This window comes from Neomonachus schauinslandi, chromosome 6 (assembly GCF_002201575.2).
Source record: "Neomonachus schauinslandi chromosome 6, ASM220157v2, whole genome shotgun sequence".
NCBI classification, from domain to species: Eukaryota; Metazoa; Chordata; class Mammalia; order Carnivora; family Phocidae; genus Neomonachus; species Neomonachus schauinslandi.
This window is the reverse complement of record NC_058408.1, coordinates 61,186,150-61,210,986: the sequence shown is the minus strand read 5'-3', so window position 1 is coordinate 61,210,986 and position 24,837 is coordinate 61,186,150. Positions and strand designations below refer to the sequence as shown.

At 41.0% G+C, this 24,837-nt stretch overlaps 1 protein-coding gene across 1 annotated transcript in view; it reads left to right on the top strand.

Moving 5' to 3' along the window:
- PLD5 (phospholipase D family member 5) overlaps nucleotides 1-24,837 on the top strand; it is a 402,235-nt gene that overhangs the window by 190,528 nt on the left and 186,870 nt on the right. Inside the window, exon 3 of the mRNA XM_021682883.1 lies at nucleotides 17,765-17,933. Within this exon, the coding sequence (XP_021538558.1) occupies nucleotides 17,765-17,933 (169 nt within the window). The remainder of the gene's footprint in view (nucleotides 1-17,764; nucleotides 17,934-24,837) is intronic.

Sequence of the window (24,837 nt, the reverse complement as noted above, 5' to 3'; positions counted from 1 at the left end):
CTAGAAAATATGATCAGCTTTATTTTGTAGTTGGCCTCAAAGCTGTAACTTCAGTTTCATCCTGTCTGTAGCCCTAGCTGTTAGTAGGTGCCTGGATCAAACCAGCCTGAGAGAGATTGTGAGGCCAAGACCAGGCTCAGGAAAGAATGTCAGGATTGATCTTCAGTGCCTGTGTCGGGCATGGAGTCAGGAGGGGAAACACATATTTGTCTTGCTGGCTCTGAACTCGGTCAGAAATAGAATCAGGGATGGGGGTGGGGTGGGCGCCTGGGTGGAACAGTCAATTGAACATCTGATTCTTGGTTTTGTCTCAGGTCATGATCTCAGTGTCATGAGATCGAGCCCTGAGCTGGGCTCCAGGCTCAGAATGGAGTCTGCTTGAGATTCTCTTCCTTTTCCTCTCCCTCCCTCCCTCTTTGCCCTTCCCCCACTCACAAAAAAGAAATAGAACTGGGATTCCTGAATCAATCAGTAAGGCATCGACTAGCAGCAGGGTCTCCCTCATGATCATTTTCTCAGTGTAGTTTGTCTGTTGCACTTGTTCATCCTAGATTCTGACCTGTGGTCCCTCATTCCATCAAAATATCCAGAAGAATTAAATACATTAGAATCCCAACTCATGCCCCAATTCTACTTTTGGGGGTCTCGAGGGGGCTCAATAAATAGCATCCTTGTTCCCGAACAAACTGACAGTTCTGACAAGGAGGAGCAGGTGGAGGCTAAATGATCTCCTTTTGGGTAAAGGCTGCAGGCTACATTGGGAGATGTAGCTTAAGGTGAGATCACATGGTCTTCTGGATTGAACAAGTCACAGCCAGCCTTGTCCAGGGCGAGCTTGGACATGAAGGGGCTTGTCCAGGCAAGGCTGTTGTGTGGGGGCCTGGGAATGGGATAGCTCTCCCAAGAGGAAGAGGTGAGGAATCAAGCTGAATATTCTGTCCATCTCCTAGTCAGGTAATTCACTCCTCCTCCCCTGGGGCAGGACGAGTAAAGGTCTGGAGAAACACAAAGTTGTGTCACATCACTCACCAGAGCACCCTTGAACCTGGAGATGACATCAGGAATGGGCAGAAGAATTTCCCCCAATAGTAACCATGTTCCTATCTGCTTTGCCTTCAGCATCTGTTCCACATCTCTCCACTCTTCCCCACCTCCAGCATTCACACCCTAGTTCAAGCCACCATCATCATCTTTCCCCTAGGCCCTCGACTGTTGCAGGGTCTTCTCATCTATCTTCTGCTGTGACCCTTGTCTCCATGCAGCCCTGTGGTGTTTTTGTGGGGAAACTACAAGCGGCACATCCAGGAAGGACTTTCTGGTCTTCCCTTGAAGCAGGTCATAAAACCCTCCTGTGAATGGCGCCTTCCCTATACCTGAGGAAAGGAGCATCCTTATCTCTCCAAAGATGAAGGGACACAGAAAGGAATCTGAATGAACAGACCTTGCTAAGTTTTCCCCGGTATACTACACTTACCTCATATCCTTTGTCCCATCTCATTTTCCCACAGCTTCATCAAACTCTCTTCATCAAACCTGATATAAAACTGTGCAGGTTCAACCGTGGTTTTGGGTTTTTGTTTCCTTATGAAGCCTCCCTTGTGGTGTGAAATTTACATTAAATGAATTTGCATGCTTTCCTCTTGTTAATCTGTCTTTTGTTAGAGACCCAACCAAGAACTTTTAAGAGTAGAGGAAAAAAATACTTTCTTCTCCTGCATATTCTAGCCTTGACCCACCCCTTTGACTGTGCTCTTTCCCTCTCTACTTTACTCTCTAGATTGCATGACACTGGCCTCTTGCTGTTCTTCCCATGCTCCAACCTCATTCCTGCCTTGATTCTTTCTCGACTATTGGTCCTTTCTGCCCTGACCACTCTGCCCCCCACTTTTGCATCTCAGCTCCATTTTACAGCCTCAGAAGGGCCATCTCTGGCTGCCAGTCTAAAGAAGCAGCCCTCCTTCTGACCTCCACTATGTGGTCCTGTTTACTTCCCTCATTTGCCCCATCTTTTCCTCTGCCTGCTTACTCATGTATTACCTGTGCTCTCCACCTGTAGAATGTGCGCCTCACAAGGGCAGGGCTGCGGCTGGTATGCTTTTCAGCACCGTGTACAGAGCACATCATGAATTTGGCTTTACACAAATACCAGTCAAACGGGAGATGAATAAACGACCCAGAATTGCTGGATAGATTATGTCCTGAATTTTGATTCAAAGAATATGATTGAGTAGGGATTGTGTCTTTTGTAAAGAAAAAAAAAAAAACAAACACAACTGACTGCAAGGGAATAAATCCTAACAGAAAGGGATTCTGCCAGTCTCTCTACCATTCGCTGTCATGGATATTGTGCTCCTGGGTGTCTATGGACCCAATTCACTGAAGATGTATTGACGGCATCTTGTACCTCTGCCTGGATGCTTTGCTTTGAAAGCTGGGAGAGACAGTGGAGCATAGTGATGAAGAGGATATTGTCTACAGTCATACTATCCAGGCTTAAGTCTGGGCTCCAACACTCACTAGCACACCTGACTTAAACTCCTGGGGTCTCAGTTTCCTCATTTATAAAATGGGAATAATGACAGTACCTACTTCTGAGAATTATTGTAAACATGTATTAATATAGTCAGTAAATCTGCTGAACATAGGGCCTGACACAAAGTGAGTGCTCAATAAATGTTCAATTACAGTAGTGGTAATAGTATAGTTGTTTTGACAGGTGTCAAAGGTTAATAACTGTCTCGAATGCAAGCCTGTTCTTGTTTTCCATCATCTCCTTTTCACTAATGTGTTAGCTCTTTGAGGACAGTGTCAGGGGCATTTCATCACTGAACCTCCTGCTTCTTTGTCCAGATTTCGTATTGGTAAAATATCAAAAGGCAGGACATTGACTTCTGCTTTCTTCTTTTTTAAAATGGTCTTTAAAAGTAGTATCTTGTTACAGTTCTGATTCTCTGAATAACAGTTATTTGTGCATACTTTTATGTAGTCAACATTCTTTTTTTTTTTTTTTTTTTGAGAGAGAGCACAAATGGGGTGGGACAGAAGGAGAGGGAGAAGGAGAATCCCAGTCAGGCTGTACACCTAGCATAGAGCCCATGGAGCCTGGACACAGAACTTGATCTCACAACTCGGAGCTGAAATCAAGAGTCGGGCATTTAACCTATTGAGCCACCCAGGTGCCCCAGTTTTGAGTTTATTTTTGTTCATGGTTTAAGATAGTGTTCTAGTTTCACTCTTATGCATGTGGCTGTTCAGTTTTCCTAACACCATTTGTTGAAGAGACTGTCTTTTTCCCATTGGATATACTTGCCTCCTTTGTTGAAGAATGACCATAAAACTGTGGGTTTATTTTAGGTCTTTCTATTTTGTTTCATTGATCTATGGTGACTACTTTTGTGCCAATATCATACTGTTTTGATTACTACAGCTTTGTAGTATAACTTGAAATCTGGGATTGTGATAGCCCCAGCTTTGTTCTTCTTTTTCGAGAGTGCTTTGGCTATTCAGGGTCTTTTGTGGTTCCATATAAACTTTAGCATTATTTGTTCTAGGTCTGTGAAAAATGCTGTTGGTATTTTGATAAGGATTGTATTAAGTCTGTTCATTGCTTTGGGTAGTATAGACATTTTAACAACATTTGTTCTTCCAATCCATGAGCATGGAATGTCTTTCCATTTCTTTGTGTTGTCTTCCATTTCTTTCATCAGTGTTTTATGGTTTTCAGAGTATAGGTCTTTCACTTTCTTGGTTATGGTATTTTATTATTTTGGGTGCAGTTGTAAATGGGGTTGTTTTCTTGATTTTTCTTTCTGCTGCTTCATTATTAGTCTATAGAAATGCAACAGATTTCTGTACCCTGATTTTGTATCCTGCAACTTCACTGAAGTCACATATCAGTTTAAGTAGTTTTTTTTTTTTTTTTGGTGGATTCTTTCAGGTTTTCTATATATAGCGTATGTCATCTGAAAATAGTGAAAGTTTTACTTCTTCCTTACAGTTTGGATGCCTTTACTCCTTTTTCTTGTCTGATTGCTTTGACAAGGACTTCCAGTACTATATTGAATAAAAGTGGTGAGAATGGACATCTCATTAGGCTTCTTTGACATTAGGCAAAAAGCTCTGTTTTCACCATTGAGGATGGTGTTTGCTGTGGGTTTTTCATATATGGCTTTTATTATGTTAAGATATGTCCCCTCTAAACCTACTTTGTTGAGGGTTTTTATCACAAACGGATGTTGTACTTTGTCAAATACTTTTTCTGTGCCTATTGAAATAATCATTTGCTTTTTCCTTTCTTTTATTGATGTGGTATTTCACTTTGATTGATTTGTGAATACTGAATACTCGTACCCTAGGAATAAATCCCATTTGATCATGGTGAATGATTTTTTTAATTTATTGTTGGATTTGGTTTGCTAATATTTTGTTGAGGATTTTTGCATCTGTGTTCATCAGAGATATTGACCTATAGTTCTCCTTCTTTGTCTTTATATGGTTTTGGTATCAGTGTAATGCTCACCTCATAGAATGAATTTGGAAGTTTTCCTTCCTCCTCTATTTTTTGGAATAGTTTGAGAAGAATAGGTATTAACTCTTCTTTAAATGTTTGGTAGAATTCACCTCTAAAGCTGTCTCATCCTGGATGTTGGTTTGTTAGGAATTTTTTGATTACTGATTTAATTTCATTTCTGGGAAGTGGTCTGTTCAAATTTTCTATTTCCTTCTGATTCAGTTTTGGGAGGTTATATGTTTTTAGGAATTTATCCATTTCTTCTATGTTGTCCAATTTTTTGGCATGTAATTTTTCATAATATTCTCTTGTAATTCTTTGTATTCTGTGGTGTTGGTTGTTATTTCTACTTATTCATTTCTGATTTTGTTTATTTGAGTTCTCTCTCTCTCTCATTTTGAAGAGTCTGGCTGAGAGTTTACCAATTTTGTTGTTCCTTTCAAAAAACCAGCTCCTGTTTTCACTGATCTATTCTATTGTTTTTGTAATTTTTATTTCATTTATTTCTGCTTTAATCTTTATTATTTCCCCCTTCTGTTGGTTTGGGTTTTGTTTGTTCTTCTTTTTCTCACTCCTTTAGGTATAAGGTTAGGTTGTTTGAGATTCGTCTTGCTTCTTGAGGTAAGCCTGAATTGCTATAAACTTTCCTTTTAGAACTACTTTTGCTGCATCTCAAAGGCTTTGGGTCATTGTGTTTTTATTTTCATTTTCTCCATGTATTTTTTTTTTTTACTTCTTCTTTGATTTCTTGGTTGACCCATTCATTGTTTAGTAACATGTTATTTAATCTCCATGTGTTTGTGTTCTTTTGAGATTTTTTCTTGCGGTTGATCTCCAGTTTCACAGAACTAGTTGTGGTCAGGAAAGATACATGGTATGACTTCAGTATTTCTGAATTTGTGGAGACTTTTTCTGTGGCCTAATATGTGATCTGTCCTGTGGAATGTTCCATGTGTATTTTAAGAAGAATGTGTATTCTGCTGTTTTCGGATGGAATATCCCAAATATATCTGTTAAGTCCATCTGGTCCAATGTGTCATTCAAAGCCACTGTTTCCTTGCTGATGTTCTGTTTGGATGATTTGTCCTCTGATGTAAATGGGGTTTTAAAGTCCCCTACTATTATTGTATTACTATTGGTTACTTTCTTTATGGTTGTTATTAACAGCTTTATGTATTTGGGTGCTCCCATTTTGAGGAGATAAATACTTAAAATTGCTGTGTCTTCTTGTAGATTATTCCTTTTATTGTTACATAGTGTTCTTCTTTGTCTCTTGTTACAGTCTTTGTTCTAAGTCTGTTTTGTCCTATATAAGTTTTGCCACCCTCACTTTCTTTTGACATCAATTTGTATGATAAATGATTCTTCATCCCTTCACTTTCAGTCTGCATGTGTCTGTAGGTCTGAAATGAGTCTCTTGTAGGCAGCATATGGATGGGTCTTGTTTTTCAAATCCATTCCGTTATCCTAAGTCTTTTGATTGGAGCTTTTAGTATATTTACATTCAAAGTAAGTATTGATAGGTGTGTACTTAGTGCCCTTTTGTTACTTGTTTTATGGTTGTTTTTGTAGTTATTCTCTGTACCTTTCTTCTCTTGCTCTCTTCTGCCACCATAAGTGGGCTGTCTTTAGTGTTATGCTTGGATTTCTTTCTCTTTAATTTTTACATATCTATTACTGATTTTTGATTTATTGTTACCATCGTCTGTATAGAGGAGTCTATAGTAAGGTGATGGTTATTTAAGTTTGAACCCATTCTTTACTACTCTCCTCCCCATGTTTTTTAATAATATTGTGTCAGGGACGCCTGGGTGGCTCAGTCGTTAAGCGCCTGCCTTCGGCTCAGGTCATGATCCCAGGGTCCTGGGATCGAGCCCCGCATTGGGCTCCCTGCTCAGCGGGAAGCCTGCTTCTCCCTCTCCCACTCCCCCTGCTTGTGTTCCCTCTTTTGTTGTGTCTCTCTCTGTCAAATAAATAAATAAATAAAATCTTTAAAAAAAAAAGAATATTGTGTCATAATTTCCATACTTTTATTTTGTGAGTTCCTTGACTGATTTTTATAGATACACTTATTTTTACTGCTTTTTTTATTTCCTACTTTTCTTACTCTTATAGTTTTTTCTTTCCACTCAAGGAGTCCCCTGTAACATTTCTTGTAGGGCTGTTTTTGTGGTCATGAATTCCTTTAACTTTTGTTTGTCTGGTAACTTCTAGCTTTCCTTCTATTCTGAATGATAGCCTTGCTGGATAGAATATTCTTGGCTGCAGATTTTTTCCTCCCAGCACTTTGAATATATCATGCTGCTCTCTTCTTGCCTGCAAACTTTCTGCTGAAAAATCAGCTGATAGTCTTATGGGGTTTCCCTTATATGTAAGTTTTCTTTTCTCTTGCTGCTTTTAAAATTCTCTATCACTACTTTCTGCCATTTTAATTATTATATGTCTTGGTGTGGACCTCCTTTCATTTTACTGGGAAATCTCTGTGCCTCTTAGAACTGGATTTCCGTTTTCATCCATAGATTCAGAAAATTTTCAGCTATTATATTTTCAACTAACTTTTCTCTCTCTTCTCATTCTGAGATCCCTATAGTGAGAATTTATTATGCTTGATGATATTGCTGAGTTTCCTAAGTTGTTCTCATTTTGCATATTTTTTTTTCTCTCCTCCATACTCTGTCCTCCAGGTCATGGATCCATTCTTTTGCTTCCTCCAGTTTACTATCTAATCCATCAAGTGTATTTTAAATTTCATTTTTTGAGTTCTTCATTTCTGATTGATTCTTTTTTATGTTTTCTATCTTTTGTTAAGGGTCTCACTTATGTCCTCCACTCTTCTGAAGTCCTGTGAGTATCTTTATGAAAATTACTTTAAATTATCTATCAGGCAGATTACTTTTTCTGTTTTGTTTAGTTCTTTTGCTGTGGTTTTGTTCTGTTCTTTCATGTGGGACATATTCCTGTGTCTCCTCATTTTGTCTAACTCTCTGTGTCTGTTTCTCTTTGTTAGGAAATTCAGCTACATCTCCTGCTCTTGAAAGTAGTGGCTTTATGAAGAAGAGGTCCTGTGATTCCTTGCAGTGCAATCCCTGTTCACTGGAATCTGATGCTTCAGGGGTGTCTCCTATGTGTGTTGCATGCACCCTACCCTTGAGTCTGAGCTGCTTTTTTCTTCAGTCCAGTTGTCTGCAGTGGCTTTCTTTGCCTATTGTGGGCAGGGTTTGTTCCCTGTGGTCTTAGTGGGCCAGTTTGGGGCCCCCTTGGGCTGGAGGTGAGTCAGATCAGATATTCACCAGAGATGCAGTAGCCCTGAACTAGAGGGCACTTTCCTTGTGTTGTCCCCTGAGAAGCTTTTGTTGGTGGGCAGGGCCACAGTATGCATGGTGTGTGTGGCTGTCTTTCCCTGTCCCCAGGGCAGGAGTCACTTTGGAGTGGTGGTAACCCCTGTGGGGGCTGCTTGCACACTGCCAGGCTTGTGGCACCAATTTAGATAGGCTCTGGCCAAGAGCATATTGGATGGGGAAGATCCGCAAAGTGCATGGGGTGGGAGGTGCCGTGTTTAGCAAGTTTTGCTCTGGTCCTCTGGGGGAGGGGATCTGCAGTGCTGGGCAGGTCTGCCTGAAGGGAGTGGACCTGCCAGATTATGGGGGTTGGGATGCATTGTAAGCAAGTTAGGTATTGAGCATGGGTGCTGTGCTGGTTCCTGCAGGTGACTATATGTTTATACTGTGGGGGTGGGGGAGGCAGATACATGGCACCTGCCAGGCCCTTTGTTCCTGGAGAGGTCTCCCAAGGATCTCTGTCCCTCTAGCACACGCTCTGAGATTAGTAAACAAATCTCCCTCCCATATGCCCCAGGTGTTTTTCAAACTGCTGCTTCTATGCTGGGCTGTTTTTTTTGTGCTGTCTCTTTAAGGGTAGGGACTCAGCTTCGTCTAACCTTCCTGGCTCTCCCAAAATCGAGTCAGCTGGATTATTAAATTTCCAGGTTTTAAGGCCTGGTGGTTGTAAGAACTCAAGGAATTTGGCCCCTCTGATTTTAAAAGCCAAATGTTTATGGGGATTTGTCTTCCCCCTGCAGGCTCCCTGACATGAGGGTCTGTTGCTCACCCCTCTCCAGGCCTGCAGGTCCCTCCTTTCCACAAACAGTCCTGCTGTCCATTTAGCTCCCCACTGTATCTCCATCCTTCCTACCTCTTCTGCCTTTAGTTGTGGAATTCATTCTGGCAGTCTTCGGGTTGTTTTCTGGGTTATTTAGACTGATATGAGCGTGATCTTGTTGTATCCATGGGACAAGGTGAGCTTAGGGTCCTCCTACTCCGCCATCTTCCCCAGAAGTCCTCTCTCTTTCTTTTTTTTGTCTTCATCTTTCCCGTGCTTCTTTCTCCCCTGATTGTTTTCTTCCTTTCTGGGCCCATATCTGGAAATACTGAGCCAAGGAAAATATGCCTTCCTGCCACCAGATTGTCTTGTTGAGGTGGACTGACAGGTGGAGTGTAAAACAAGGAGGGGGCATAGGGAAGCTGCCACTCATATCTTCCCGTCTTCTCTGGACAAAATTGGGATTGTGACCCAAACTGACCTTCCCCTCCAGGGTGGCCTCTGCTCTCTGACGTAAGTCTGCTTTTCCCCGCCAAGACCCAAGGTGTGCTGTGCAGGCCTTCCAGGGTAAGCCCACTACCTAATCTAGTGTGAAATGCACATGAGCTCAGACGAACCTGAGTTTACATCCCAGCTCTGTAGCATTCCATCTAGCCTGATGACACCTGGCCACTGTGAGCCTTGTTATCTTCATCCTGTATTCATTGATGGTGATGTGTAAGGTTAAGTGTGAAAGTACCCTTAAACTGTAATATACAGACAAAAGATAATAGCTACAATTATAATACTTTCTCTACTGCCCTACTACCTCTCTCCAAGAAGAAAGCTATAGTTGCTCTTCACTTAATACCGTTATAGGCCTGGAATTAATGAGGCTGTAGTCTGAGCTTTCTGGATTTATGGAAACAGGGATCTGTTGCCTACTCAGACGCACCATCATGTTCTCTGCAGCTGTTTCTTCAGAAGTCAGTTTAAAAGTTAGTGCAAATGAAACATCTAGTGACAAAAAATATGAAAGTATTCAAAAACTGAGACATCAAAAGAACAAAGGAGACAATTCATAGGAGCCTCCGCTCGCAGTATACACAACAATGCGAGCATCACAACAAATAATGACAGAATAGATAACTACACTTTAAATTTAAAAAGTGAATCTATGAGTCCATACTAATAAAACAACATTTAAAAAAAATTTTAAAAGGGTGATAGGAGAAGGAAAAGCTTTTCCTGGCAGAATAATACCAAATAACAAATATAGCATTAATGATAGAAAGTTATCAACAAGATAGATTCAGTCAAGAATCAGAAATGGATGGATGACAGATCAGTGAGTGAAATGTTAGGTGATAGGATATTTACAGGTACCTCTGTACCAGTTACTTATTACTTATAGAGGGAAGAAAGGTACTGTTTAGTGGAGAAATCTGGAAGGGAGATACTCCCTTCCCCAAGGGACCAAACTTAGCATCTCCAGTAGTGGGACAACCCAATATCATGTGTCACCTTATACGATGCACTTTGAAGGACACATTACCTAGGTAGCATTCCTGCCAAAAATACTTAACCTAAAGCTAACCATTTGATAGCTAACAAATCAAATCCAGAAATATTTAGCAAAACAACTGGCCTGGGCTCTTCTAAATTATCAACATCAAGGAAAACAAACAAAACTAAAAATAGGCTAGGGAATTCTCCTAGACTAAAGAGACCTGACAGCTAAATGCAATGAGTGAACATTATTAAGTGGATCTTGGATCCTAAAAAAAAATAAAGAAAAAAGGAAAAAAAAGAAAAGAAAAAAACCTGGGATAAAGGACCTTCTTGGGACACCTGAGGAAATTTGAATATTGGTAATAGCTCTATATTAATGTTAAATTTCCTGTGTGATAATTGTTTTCATTTATTTAGAAACATGGCTTCCTTGTTAGAAATACATGCTGAAGATTCAGAGATAAATTATCCTGATGTCTACAGCTTATTTTCAAGTGGTTTTCTAAAATGTATGTGTGTGTGTGTAATATTACATATGTATACATAACTTTCTTTCTTGCAATAAATATATTCAGTCACACTGTACTTGTCTAACAACTTTTCTGTGGATTTGAAATTTTTTCAAAATAAAAAGTTGGCCAAAATTTATTAAAACAATTAACAATTACTTTACTAATTACTTTAATAGTCAATAGTGTTAATCCCTATGCCAGATTAACAATTATCAGGACACTGTTAGCCCGCCAGGCCTCACTGATATCTTTACTGCTATCTTTCACAAGTAAACTCACCCTGACCCAAATTCTTGGGGAAAAAAATGAAACCTATATCTCAGCTGCATTAAAGCAAACTGACTTAGGTCTGTATCAATTATTTTCATGTCCAGAGGTGGCCAGTCTTCTACATCGATACCAGGCACTCTAGTATCTTTGGGAAGGTCAACTTCTGCCTTGTCAGTCCTGGGCTTTAATTACAGCCAGGTGACCCCCAAACGAGGGAACAAAATCTGCATCGTTTTGAGTCCACATCTAATTGTATTGATGAACTAAGGCTCTCTGCTCAATTTCATCGATTAACGCCATCAGATAGCTAACAGGTGTGCAGTAAAAGTCACTGAATTGACCAGCCACGCACCTGCATATATAATCAAGTCCTAGTAAGTGCTCCATTGCAGTAGGCAATGAAAATAGATTCACTATGAAAATGTCATGTAGGTCCTAGTTTATAAGCCTCCTTGAGCCAATATAGGTAGAATCTTTGTAGTAACTGTGCTATATCAGTTTGAGAACCTCGAGAAATTTTTAATTAATTAATTATAAGTTTTCAGACTATAAGTGACTTGAAAAAAATATTTTATTTAGTTCTTACTATGAAGCTGTCTCTGAGCAAAGCACTTCACAGAGATTATCTCCTGTAATCTTCATCGTAACTTTTTTTTCAGAAACGGAAACAGATTTGAAGAGGTTAATCATTTGTCTAAGGTCACACAGCTAATAACTGGCAGAGCTGGATTTTTTCTACCTTATAATGAATTCTTTACTCTTAATTATTTCTTTATAATATTTCCAAAATTAAGTGGGAGAATGTATATGTGTGTATGTATGTGTATATATACATATATATATATATATACACACACATATATATATATAAACATTCTTGCATTTGCCAGCGTACACACACCATGTTTTAAAGCTAGCAAATGCAGGGACTATATTTTTTAGTAGCTTAGTGGAGGGAAACTAGATAGTTCTTTAAGAAGGTAAAATATGTTTCTGGATTGAAAAAGAAATTTTGATGATCACATTAAGTTTGGAGAATAAATACATACGATTAATAAGAACAGCTAGAGTTCTATTTTAAAATCTATTAACAATGTAAAATGTATTTTTTAAAATGTATTTATTCCACTTGAGCTCCCTGGACTCACGGTTCAGATCATTTGTAGTTTATCTCAAAGTACCATAAAAAGAGGCACAAAGAGGTTTTTTGCTGTGTTGTGTCTTTGTATATTCAGCTTTCCCCCTTGTTGTTAGGTCTCAGAAATAGTGCTGCAGCTTTTGGGCATAGTTCTGTTAGAGAGGGTGAAAGCAGGCGTTCCAGGGATTGGCCCCAAGGTGAATTTTAATGAGGTCTGCCTCCTTCTCTCCTTGCTTGCCAAGGCAGAGGATAGGGAGGGCTGTCAGTGCATGGAAATGAGTTCTGCATGTATGCTAATTAGATCTAGGCCCTGGAGAGTAGCCAGCTGTTGGCCGTTAAAGGAAATAAAATGATAGATCACAGAAATAAGTCACTGCAAAGCCGATTTCTAGAGGCGGCTTCTAGCCGGGCATGGGAGACCAGCGCTGTGTCACAGAGGAGTCATCGTGGTCCCCAGTTCACGTGGAGGGGAGAAGAGGGGAGGTGAGCAGGGTCCTTGTGCAGGGGCTTTCCCTGGAATTCATTACCCACGTACCAGTGTGTCCGCCGACCTGGGGTGGTGTCTCTATTTTTATTCTTAATATGAAATCATAATTGACTTTGATATTCGGTAAGAAAAAAATAATGATGATAACTTTGGTCTCCCTTGACTTCTAGGCAGTTTCCCTCCTCCTCTTCCAGTCTTCCCTGGCCTTTCTTCTTGTCTAGCTCACCAGGCCCACTTTCTCTACCAGGCAGAAGTGATTAGATGTTTCCTTTGTCCCAGTTCTCTTCTCTTGAAAACCTCTTTTGGTAATCCTACCCACTTCTAAGGCTTCAGTAATGGGAAGAAAAATCTTCTTAGGAAAAAAGAGTAGATGATGCACATCAGCCGAGGAAAATGAGAAGGTGGAGAAGAACTAAGGCCTCTATTTGGGGATCTCAGAATTGCGATTGGGGGAGCACAGATTCCAGAGGAACCAGAAAAGTATCATGATCACGTGAGGAAAGCAAAAGGTTTTTATGAGAAAGAAGGAGAGGTTAATTCCATGATTTAGATAGAAAAGAGAAAAAAACAAAACAAAAAAACCCAAAAACCTGCTAATTTGGTGCTGACCAGTGGCACCACTTCGGATTATTAGCTTATTGATGATTTTATTGGTGCTATCAAATGAAAGTGTCCCTGGCACATATTAATTCACTTCACTGTCCTCACATGATCCAAACGCCAGTTGCTCTGTTGAAATTTTATGAGCAACTGCTCGTAAAACAGTCACCGGCTGTGGCCCAGTTCAAGGGTTCATTAGTTGGAAAAGGAAATGGAACTTTGAAATGGAGGCTTTTTTTTTTTTTAAGATTTGTTTATTTGAGAGAGAAAGCTCAAGTGAGCAGGGGGAGGGGCAGAGGGAGAGGGGGAAGCAGACTCCCCGCTGGGCAGGGAGCCTGATGCTGGGCTCCATCCCAGGACCCTGAGATCCTGACCCGAGCCAAAGGCAGACGCTTAACCGACTGAGCCACCCAGGTGCCCCGAAATGGAGTCTCTTGTGTGCAGAAATTTTATATAATTCCACATACGTTGTCAGGCTGGGGAATGCTCTGTAACCCTCTGGCCACCACAGACTTTAGCACTCTGGGGCAGCCTGATGAGGGTGTAGTGCTCTGATGAACCCTTCCTTGAATAATGTTTTTATTTTTAATTAATTAATTAACTTTTAAAAGCTTTTATTTTTAAGTAATCTCTACCCCCAACGTGGGGCTTGAACCTACAGCCCCAGATCAAGAGTTGTGTGCTCTACCGACTGAGCCAGCCGGCCGCCCCGAACAATGTTTTTAAATGCATAAATTAAACACATGGGATTTCAACCAATAATGTTGAAATAAATTTATCAAAATATTTTTTTAAAAATCTGTGAAGGACTAAGGTATATTGTGCACTACTTATTCATGAAATAACAAGATCTGATGACCCCCAGAATTTCAAAGCAGTGCTGAGCACTTGGAGATGTTGGCAGTAACTGTACCAGATTCTCCCTGGTGACGGACTCACAAGTGCTTCTAGTATTCCTGTAGGGTTTTGCCTGTTTTCGCAACTGAAGAGAATGTTAAATTTCAGTTAGAGAGCAGGGAAAGTAAAGATCAAGCTCAGAGAGTCCTGTGAATTCTATCCAAGGATCCAAGGGTAAGAACACCTGGTCTAAAGATTTCTAGAAGAGATTGGAAATACTCTTTTGTCTGCCTGCCAGGAGCCGCAGGTCACACCATGAGGAAAGTGATGGAGCAGAGCCAGGGACAGGTGGGCAGTTACTCCACATCCCTCATCCCTTCTGTTTCATTTGTCTGGGCTTCTTGAGTCTCCTCTGGTCTTCCTCAGCACCCCTGTTAAACTGAAGTGAAATTGAAGCTAGTCCCTTCTCTTTGTCGGCAGCTGTTGTGTTTTGGTTTTGTTTGTTGGAGGGATTCTCTCTGGTTTTATTTCTAAATATAGCCTCTAGGGGAACCTGGGTGGCTCAGTCGGTTGAGCATCTGCCTCTTGGTTTTGGGTCAGGTCATGATCTCGGGGTTCTGGGATCGAACCCCATGTCAGGCTCTGCACTCAGCGTGGAGTCTGCTTGAGGATTCTCTCCCTCTCCCTCTCCCTCTGCCCTTTCCCCTGCTCTCTGTCTCTCTCTAAAATAAATGGATGAATCTTTAAAAAAATATATATACAGTCTTATAGGGGAGGCTGAAACTGCTCGTTACCTGGGGTCTTCCCCTCACGCTTCTATTAACTCAGACAATTGGGCTTTAAATGTGGATAGAAGTTAAAAATATCCAACTTCAACCTCTGTCAAAGGTTATGAAGTAGATTTTAAAAAATCCCCTCTCTCCACCTTTTTAACCTCGTCTCACCTTGGCCTCCCAAACACTGCATTCTCCTGGATGTCTCTTGCCTCCCTGCGTCTGTGTTGGTCCCTTCTGAATCCCTATCTGTTTCACACTCTACCAACCAGAGAAATGTAGGCATGCCCCCCATGTTAGGCTTTAGGCTAGTTTTCTCTTCATTTCTCCCCCTTGATGATCTCTCCCAACCCTTGGTCTACCTCCTTTCCCATGTTCCTCGTCTGTTTTAGTAGACCCCACCCACCCCCATCTTTCCAGTGGTTCTGATTTCAGGGAAACTCAGCAGAGATTCTTTGGATACTTCCTGTGCCCTGAACAATAGGTTACGCACTACGGCTACAATACTGAACCAGTGGAGCTGGTCCCTGCCTTCCTGCACCCCATAACCTATCAGGGAAAGTCAGCCTTGAACAAATAATTTCAAGAGAGGGAATAGGATGGAGGGGGAGTAACAGGTCATGCAGGGCTTGGTAATAAGGGAGAGCTAGCCTAGTTGGGGAGTTAGGGAAGTCTCTCAGAAGAAGTAATGTTTAAATTAGGACCTTGTAAGTTAATTGAGAGGTAGTAGTGTAGGAATGGTGATTGGGAAGATCCGCACAAAATGCCAAAGTCTGGAGAAAATAGCAGGGAAGGAGCGAAAGATGTCTGGTGTGCTTTGGTGGAAAATTGAAAGAGGGTGTTTGAGTTCAGTGAGGCTAAGGGGAGGCAGGACTAGACTGGTACACACTTGCCAACCATCTTAGGGGGTTGGGGGGGACATCATCCTAAGGACAGTGGGGAAGCCCATAGGAGGTGTTCATCAAGCAGCAGAGTGCTTAGGTTTGCATTCTTAAATGATTAACACAAGTACAGTATGGAACGTGGTTGGGAGGGACAAGAATCCATGCAAGGAAACCGTGAGAGATGGTTATGGTCGCCCTCTTAAGAGACGATGTGTCAACCCTGCAGGAAAATCTGTCACCCTTGACTCCTGCCTGATCTTCCTTCACCTTCTCCTCAAGCCCATCAAACACTAAATCTTTTCAGATTTCTTTCCTAAAACAGTGTTGCCTGCACGCCTCTTTTTATTCCCACTGATTGAACTCAGACTTCTTGTTTTCCTTCCTGAGCTGGCACAGTCATGTCCACTCTCCACCACTGTTTCATTTCCAGGTCTCCTTTTCTCCTTCCAGTGGCATGCAATGTGCCTGAAGGTGAGCCCCTGGCAAACTTGGCTGCTCCCAAATGCACCAAACGAAGCCCAAGCTCCTCTTCCTGGTGCTGTCTGCCCTCTCTGCCAAGGCAAGCTCCTGTCCCTCCCACCTCACCCCCTCCTGGGCTCACCTCACAAATAGCTGAGGACACCGTTGGGCAGGCTCCTTCCTCTACCTAGAACTCCTGTCTCTTCCAGCTCACCCATAGACACATTTCAAGTCCCACCTCCACCCAATTCCACATGCCCCCAAGCCCCAACCAGAATCAATCTCTCCTTCCTGCCCATGCATAGTGGTACTTTGGATGATGCATTATCTACCTAGTTGAACTTCTTACTCCCGTTTCACCATTGCATGGAGTCTACCTCCTGTTTGAATTATTATATATGAGATAGGCTGTCTCTCTGAATTATAAATTCCAGAGGACTAGGGAGATTTGTCATAGTCATTTCCGTGCTGCCTGTCCTGTGCTTATCAGACCTCAGCAAATGTTAAACTTGATTGTAGATGGTGGTAGGGTGATCAGATCCCCAAATTGTGGATGTCTCCGGGTCACATACCCAACCCCGTTCTGGCTGCAATAGTCATCAAATGCACAAGAACATTTTACCAAGACTATTGCTTTTGTTTCTAAAAGTGCTAAATGGGACAAGTCTCATTAGGAGAAACAGCTAACAATTTTAGTGAGGAGTGCTGGGTTCCCTGTTGAAAGCTGAAATTCATTCTGTAGTATTTCTTGAGCCCTAATTATGTATCTAGCACTAGGGAGGCATAGCTGTGAATGAAACAGATCTCTGTTCTGGAAGCATTTACAGGTGTGCAGTTTTCCATGAAGAGTTACAAGAGAATTTACATTTCCAAAACTGGGGAAAAAAATAATTCATTCCTTTAACAAAACATTATGTGTCCCCTGGCTAACTTCAGAGAGAAAAACCACAGTCTTCACCTCCATACCCAGCTGGGCTAGGGGCAGTGTATGTGTTGTCAATATACAAGGAAGTATCAAAAGACAAAATACATTCATTGGGATACTTTTGTTGTATTTTATTTAAGGTTTGATTATTGCGATCATTTTATCCATTCTTTATCTCCCACTTTACCAAAACCCTGCAACAGGTAGGTTTTAAATATTTCCTCATATCATTTTATGTTTTGGCTGCAAAGCATCAATAGATGTTAAGCAATAATAATAGTACATACTATTTTTATTTTCTAGTAGTAAAAAAACTCATAATATTTCAGTTTCTAAATTAGAAACTGAACATTGTCCTAGAAACTGGAGGTATGCAAAACATAACTTATGGCCTAAAGTAGCTCACAAAGTGCTATTGTATATAAGAATTGCATTACTGTAGGAAAAAAGGAATGTATTACTAGAGGAAGATGCTTGTGTAGGAAGCTCTGAATTTTTCTTTCAAGGCTAGTTTGAAACTGGACATTAGGAACATATACTATGATTTTCTGAAATATGAGCAAATCTGGGGAAAACCAGAGCATCTAAACTCTCAGAACTGGGAAGGTTAGCAGAGGGGAAATGTAAGAGACCTTTGGTGGAAAATGTAAATAATGAGGAACATATATATTCAAAAAGAGTAAAGAGTATGTTCCAGATGTCTCTGTATGCATGTATAAAGATCTGTGGCTTCAAATTTGACTAGATTTTGTTTGTTTGTTTTTCAAAATCTTTTCTAAGAATTGCCCTGGTGGAAAATATTCCTGAAGGCCTTAACTATTCAGAAAATGCACCATTTCACTTATCACTTTTCCAAGGCTGGATGAACTTACTCAACATGGCCAAAAAGTCTGTTGACATAGTGTCTTCCCATTGGGATCTCAACCACAGTCATCCATCAGCATGTCAGGTAAGCTGCATCTTCTTTGTGTTTGATGATTTTACTTATGTGCATCTTCCATGCCTTTGGGTTCTGGCCTTCACTTCTTGAGTTCAAGGTCTCTTTTTTAGTCTACCTCCACCCACAGTACCTGTACATCATTATATTCATGTGTAGGTGCCATTGTTGATCATGTGTCGCTCAGCTCCTGCTAGAATGCCAGGTTTTCAAGGGTAAACTCATGTTTCATCTGTGCATATGGTAGGCTCTCCAATAGCATTGCTGATTTGGACCACTTCAGAGGGCGCCATTCACACCATGGTATCTGTGGACAGCACACCCCAGAATTCTGTTTTGCTCCACCTGCATGCTTGTAGAGCGAACCCCGTGCCTGCTTGCTGAGGCATTTATTTGGTTAATGGGTGTCATAATTCGCCTTGAGGATCCAGAGCCAACTTTTTTCTTTAATAGTGGAATCAAACTTCACAGTATAGTTGTATATTTTGGCTGTGTCCTAGTTGACTGAAGAGGAGAGAGAAATGAGCTAATTACAAGAATAGCTTTTAGAAATCTGATGAAATGGGCCAGGCGGAGCAAGATGGCGGAGGAGTAGGAGACCTGGATTTCGTCTCCTCTCTGGAATTCAGCTGGATAGGGATCAAACCATTCTGAACACCTACAAACTCAACAGGAGATCGAAGAAAAGAAGAGCAACAACTCTCTCATCAGAAAAGCAACCACTTTCTGGAAGGTAGGACGTGTGGAGAAGTGAATCCCAGGCGATATTCGGGAGGATAGACGGCGGGGGAGGGTCCTCCATCGGCCGCTTCTGGCAAGTGACAGACCTGCAGGGCACAAAATCGGAACTTTTAAAAGTCTGCTCCGCTGAGGGACGTTACTCTGGTGACTAAGCGGGGGGTGGAACCCTCCGGGACAGTGTGGTCTCAGGACCCTTGGGGTCACAGAAAGACCGGGGGTGCCTGAGGGTGGCAGAGCTCCCAGGTAACGGAGCAGGGAAGCCGGCTGCAGAGGCGGAGCCCAGGCGCGGCCTCTCAGCTCGGGGTTGCCATAAACCGTGATCCGCGGCATAGTCGGGCCACTGCTCCTCCAGCAGGGACCCAACAGGTGGCAGATCCGGGGAGACTCACCTTCTTCCCCCGGGAGGAGAGGTGCGGGAGTGCAACGCAGGAATCTGCTGGGTTTGGAGACTCCACCCGGGGTGGGGTGCCAGAGATAGAAACGCTCGGTCACAGGCCGGTGAGCACGGATTGCGGCCGGAGACCGGGGAGACGGGAGTGACTGACAGCTTTTCTCTGGGGGCTCACTGAGGAGCGGGGCCCGAGTTCTTAGCTCCTCCGGGGCAGAGATTGGGAGGCTGCCATTTTCAATCTCCGCCTCCAAAGCTCTACGGAAAGCTCTCAGGGAACAAAAGCTCCGGAGAGCAAACCCGAGCAGATTACTTAGCCGGGAGGGGGCAAGGGCGGGGCAATTCCGCCTCCGGCAAAGACATTTGGAAACCACTGCAACAGGCCCCTCCCCCAGAAGATCAGCAAGAACAGCCAGCCAAGACCATGTTTACCGATCAATGAGAACAGCAGAACTCCAGCGCTAGGGGAATAATGCACATAGAATTCATAGTTTTTTTTACCATGATTCTTTAGTCTTTCAAAGTTAATTTTTTTTAACTGTCTTTTTTTTTTTTTGAATTTTTCTTTTTCCCTTTTTCAACCAACATCTTATCAATCCCTTTTTTAAAAAAACATTTTTATTTTTCATTTTTAGAGTCATATTCTATCCCTTCATAGTAGTTACCCGTATTTTTGGCATATATATATATAAGTTGTTCTCTCTTTAAAATTTTGAGATAGTTTCTTCTAACAGATTAAAATATACCCTAAATCTCTAGTATATGGTTTTTTCTACTCCCCTGCCTGATCACATTCTCTCCCTTTTTTTTTCTTTTTTTTTTTAAATCCTCTTCTTTCTTTTTTCAAACAACTTCTTATCAATTCCTTTTATAAAATTTTTTATAATTTCCATCTTTACAGTCATATTCCATCCCTTCATCATATCAACCCTTATTTTTGTACATATATAAGTTTTTCTTTCTTTAAAATTTTGGGAGGCACTTTCTTCTAAAAGACCAAAATACACCCCAAATCTAGTGTGTGGCACTGATCTATATACCAGCCTGATCATATTTGATCACATTCTGGTTTTTTTTGTTGTTTTGTTTTGTTTTGTTTTGTTTGTTTTTATCTTTATCTTTTTCTTCTTCTTTTTTTTCTTTTTCTTTTTTCTCTCTTTCCGTTTCTTGTTCCACTGCTTCAGGTCTTTTCTGATTTGTTTACAGTATATTTTCTGGGGACGTGGTTACTCTGCTAGCATTTTGTTCTCCATTCATCTATTCTCATCTGCACAAAATGACAAGACGGAAAAAATCACCTCAACAAAAAGAACAAGAGGTAGTACCGACTGCCAGGGACCTACTCAATACGGACATTAGTACGATGTCAGATCTAGAGTTCAGAATCATCACGTTAAAGATACTAGCTGGGCTTGAAAAAAATATGGAAGTTATTAGAGAAACCCTTTCTGGAGAAGTAAAAGAACTAAAATCTAACCAAGTAGAAATCAAAAAGGCTATTAATGAGGTGCAATAAAAAATGGGGGCGCTAACTGCTAGGATAAATGAGGCAGAAGAGAGAATCAGTAATATAGAAGACCAAATGATGGAAAATAAAGAAGCTGAGAAAAAGAGAGATAAACAACTACTGGATCACGGGGCAGAATTCGAGAGATAAGCGATACCATAAGATGAAACAACATTAGAATAATTGGGATCCCAGAAGAAGAAGAAAGAGAGAGAGGGGCAGAAGGTATAGTGGAGCAAATTATAGCAGAGAACTTCCCTAATTTGGGGAAGGAAACAGGCATGAAAATCCGGGAAGCACAGAGAACCCCTCTCAAAATCAATAAAAATAGGTCAACACCCCGACATCTAATAGTAAAACTTACGAGTCTCAGAGACAAAGAGAAAATCCTGAAAGCAGCTCAGGAGAAGAGATATGTAACCTACAATGGTAGAAACATTAGATTGGCAACAGACCTATCCACAGAGACCTGGCAGGCCAGAAAGGACTGGCAGGATATATTCAGAGCACTAAATGAGAAAAATATGCAGCCAAGAATACTATATCCAGCTAGGCTGTCATTGAAAATTGAAGGAGAGATAAAAAAGCTTCCAGGACAAACAAAAACTAAAGGAATTTGCAAACACAAAACCAGCCCTACAAGAAATCTTGAAAGGGGTCCTCTAAGCAAAGAGAGACCCTAAAAGCAACATAGACCAAAAAGGAACACAGACAATATACAGTAACAGTCACCTTACAGGCAATACAATGGCACTAAATTCCTATCTTTCAATAGTTACCCTGAATGTAAATGGGCTCAATGCCCCAATCAAAAGACACAGGCTATCAGACTGGATTAAAAAACAAGACCCATCGATATGCTGTCTGCAAGAGACTCATTTTAGAACCAAAGACACCCCCAGATTGAAAGTGAGGGGGTGGAAAACCATTTACCATGCTAATGGACACCAAAAGAAAGCTGGGGTGGCAATCCTTATATCAGACAAATTAGATTTTAAGCCAAAGACTGTAATAAGAGATGAGGAAGGACATTATATCCTACTTAAAGGGTCTATCCAACAAGAAGATCTAACAATTGTAAATATCTATGCCCCTAACATGGGAGCAGCCAATTACATAAGGCAATTAATAACAAAAGCAAAGAAACACATCAACAACAATACAATAATAGTGGGGGACTTTAACACCCCCCTCACTGAAATGGACAGATCATCTAAGCAAAAGATCAACAAGGAAATAAAGACTTTAAATGACACACTGGGCCAAATGGACTTCACAGACATATTCAGAACATTCCATCCCAAAGCAATGGAATACACATTCTTCTCTAGTCCCCATGGAACATTCTCCAGAATCGATCACATCCTAGGTCATAAATCAGGTCTCAACCGGTACCAAAAGATTGGGATCATTCCCTGCCTATTTTCAGACCACAATGCTTTGAAACTAGAACTCAATCACAAGAGGAAAGTCGGAAAGAACTCAAAAACATGGAGGCTAAAGAGCATCCTACTGAAGAATGAATGGGTCAACCAGGAAATTAAAGAAGAATTAAAAAAATACATGGAAACCAATGAAAATGAAAACACAACTATTCAAAATCTTTGGGATGCAGCAAAGGCAGTCCTAAGAGGAAAGTATATAGCAATACAAGCCTTTCTCAAGAAACAAGAAAGGTCTCAAGTACACAACCTAACCCTCCACCTAAAGGAGCTGGAGAAAGAACAGCAAATAAAGCCTAAACCCAGCAGGAGAAGAGAAATAATAAAGATCAGAGCAGAAATCAATGAAATAGAAACCAAAAGAACAGTAGAACAGATCAACGAAACTAGGAGCTGGTTCTTTGAAAGAATTAACAAGATTGATAAACCCCTGGCCAGACTTATCAAAAAGAAAAGAGAAATGACCCAAATCAACAAAATCATGAATGAAAGAGGAGAGATCACAACCAACACCAAAGAAATACAAACAATTATAAGAACATATTATGAGCAACTCTAGGCCAGCAAATTAGATAACCTGGAAGAAATGGATGCATTCTTAGAGATGTATCAACTACCAAAACTGAACCAGGAAGAAATAGAAAACCTGAACAGACCTATAACCACTAAGGAAATTGAAGCAGTCATCAAAAATCTCCCAATAAACAAAAGCCCAGGGCCAGATGGCTTCCCAGGGGGATTCTACCAAACATTTCAAGAAGCATTAATACCTATTCTTCTGAAACTGTTCCAAAAAATAGAAATGGAAGGAAAACTTCCAAACTCATTTTATGAGGCCAGCATTACCTTGATCCCAAAACCAGACAAAGACCCCATCCAAAAGGAGAATTACAGACCAATATCCCTGATGAACATGGATGCAAAAATTCTCACCAAAATACTAGCCAATAGGATCCAACAGTACATTAAAAGGATTATTCACCATGACCAAGTGGGATTTATCCCTGGGCTGCAAGGTTGGTTCAACATCCGCAAATCAATGTGATACAATACATTAACAAAAGAAAGAACAAGAATCATATGATCCTCTCAATAGATGCAGAAAAAGCTTTTGACAAAGTACAGCATCCTTTCTTGATCAAAACTCTTCAGAGTATAGGCATAGAGGGTACATACCTCAATATCATAAAAGCCATCTATGAAAAACCTACAGCGAATATCATTCTCAATGGGGAAAAACTGAGAGCTTTCCCCCTAAGGTCAGGAACGCGGCAGGGATGTCCACTATCACCACTGCTATTCAACATAGTATTGGAAGTCCTAGCCACAGCAATCAGACAACAAAAAGAAATCAAAGGCATCCAAATCGGCAAAGAAGAAGTCAAACTCTCACTTTTTGCAGATGATATGATACTTTATGTGGAAAACCCCAAAGACTCCACCCCAAAACTGCTAGAACTCATACAGGAATTCAGTAAAGTGGCAGGATATAAAATCAATGCACAGAAATCAGTGGCATTCCTATACACCAACAACAAGACAGAAGAAAGAGAAATTAAGGAGTCGATCCCATTGACAATTGCACCCAAAACCATAAGATACCTAGGAATAAATCTAACCAAAGAGACAAAGGATCTGTATTCAGAAAACTATAAAATACTCATGAAAGTAATTGAGGAAGACACAAAGAAATGGAAAAATGTTCCATGCTCATGGATTGGAAGAACAAATATTGTGAAGATGTCAATGCTACCTAGAGCAATCTACACATTCAATGCAATCCCCATCAAAATACCATCCACTTTTTTCTTTTTTCAAAGAAATGGAACAAATAATCCTAAAATTTGTATGGAACCAGAAAAGACCCCACATAGCCAGAGGAATGTTGAAAAAGAAAAGCAAAGCTAGTGGCATCACAGTTCTGGACTTCCAGCTCTATTACAAAGCTGTCATCAACAAGACAGTATGGTACTGGCACAAAAACAGACACAGAGATCAATGGAACAGAATAGAGAGCCCAGAAATGGACCCTCAACTCTATGGTCAACTCATCTTTGACAAAGCAGGAAAGAATGTCCAATGGAACAAAGACAGTCTCTTCAACAAATGGTGTTGGGAAAATTGGACAGCCACATGCAGAAGAATGAAACTGGACCATTTCCTTACACCACACACAAAAATAGACTCCAAATGGTTGAAAGACCTCAATGTGAGACAGGAGTCCATCAAAATCCTAAAGGAGAACACAGGCAGCAACCTCTTTGACCTCAGCCGAAGCAACTTCTTCCTAGTAACATTGCCAAAGGCAAGGGAAGCAAGGGCAAAAATGAACTATTGGGACTTCATCAAGATAAAAAGCTTTTGCAAAGCAAAGGAAACAGTCAACAAAACCAAGAGACAACCGACAGAATGGGAGAAGATATTTGCAAATGACATATCAGATAAAGGGCTAGTATCCAAAATCTATAAAGAACTCATCAAACTCAACACCCAAAGAACAAAGAATCCAATCAAGAACTGAGCAGAAGACATGAACAGACATTTTTCCAAAGAAGACATCCAAATGGCCAACAGACACATGAAAAAGTGCTCAACATCGCTCGGCATCAGGGAAATCCAAATCAAAACCTCAATGAGATACCACCTCACACCAGTCAGAATGGCTAAAATTAACAAGTCAGGAAACGACAGATGTTGGCGGGGATGCGGAGAAAGGGGAACCCTCCTACACTGTTGGTGGAAATGCAAGCTGGTGCAGCCACTCTGGAAAACAGTATGGAGGTTCCTCAAAAAGTTGAAAATAGAGCTACCATATGATCCAGCAATTGCACTACTGGG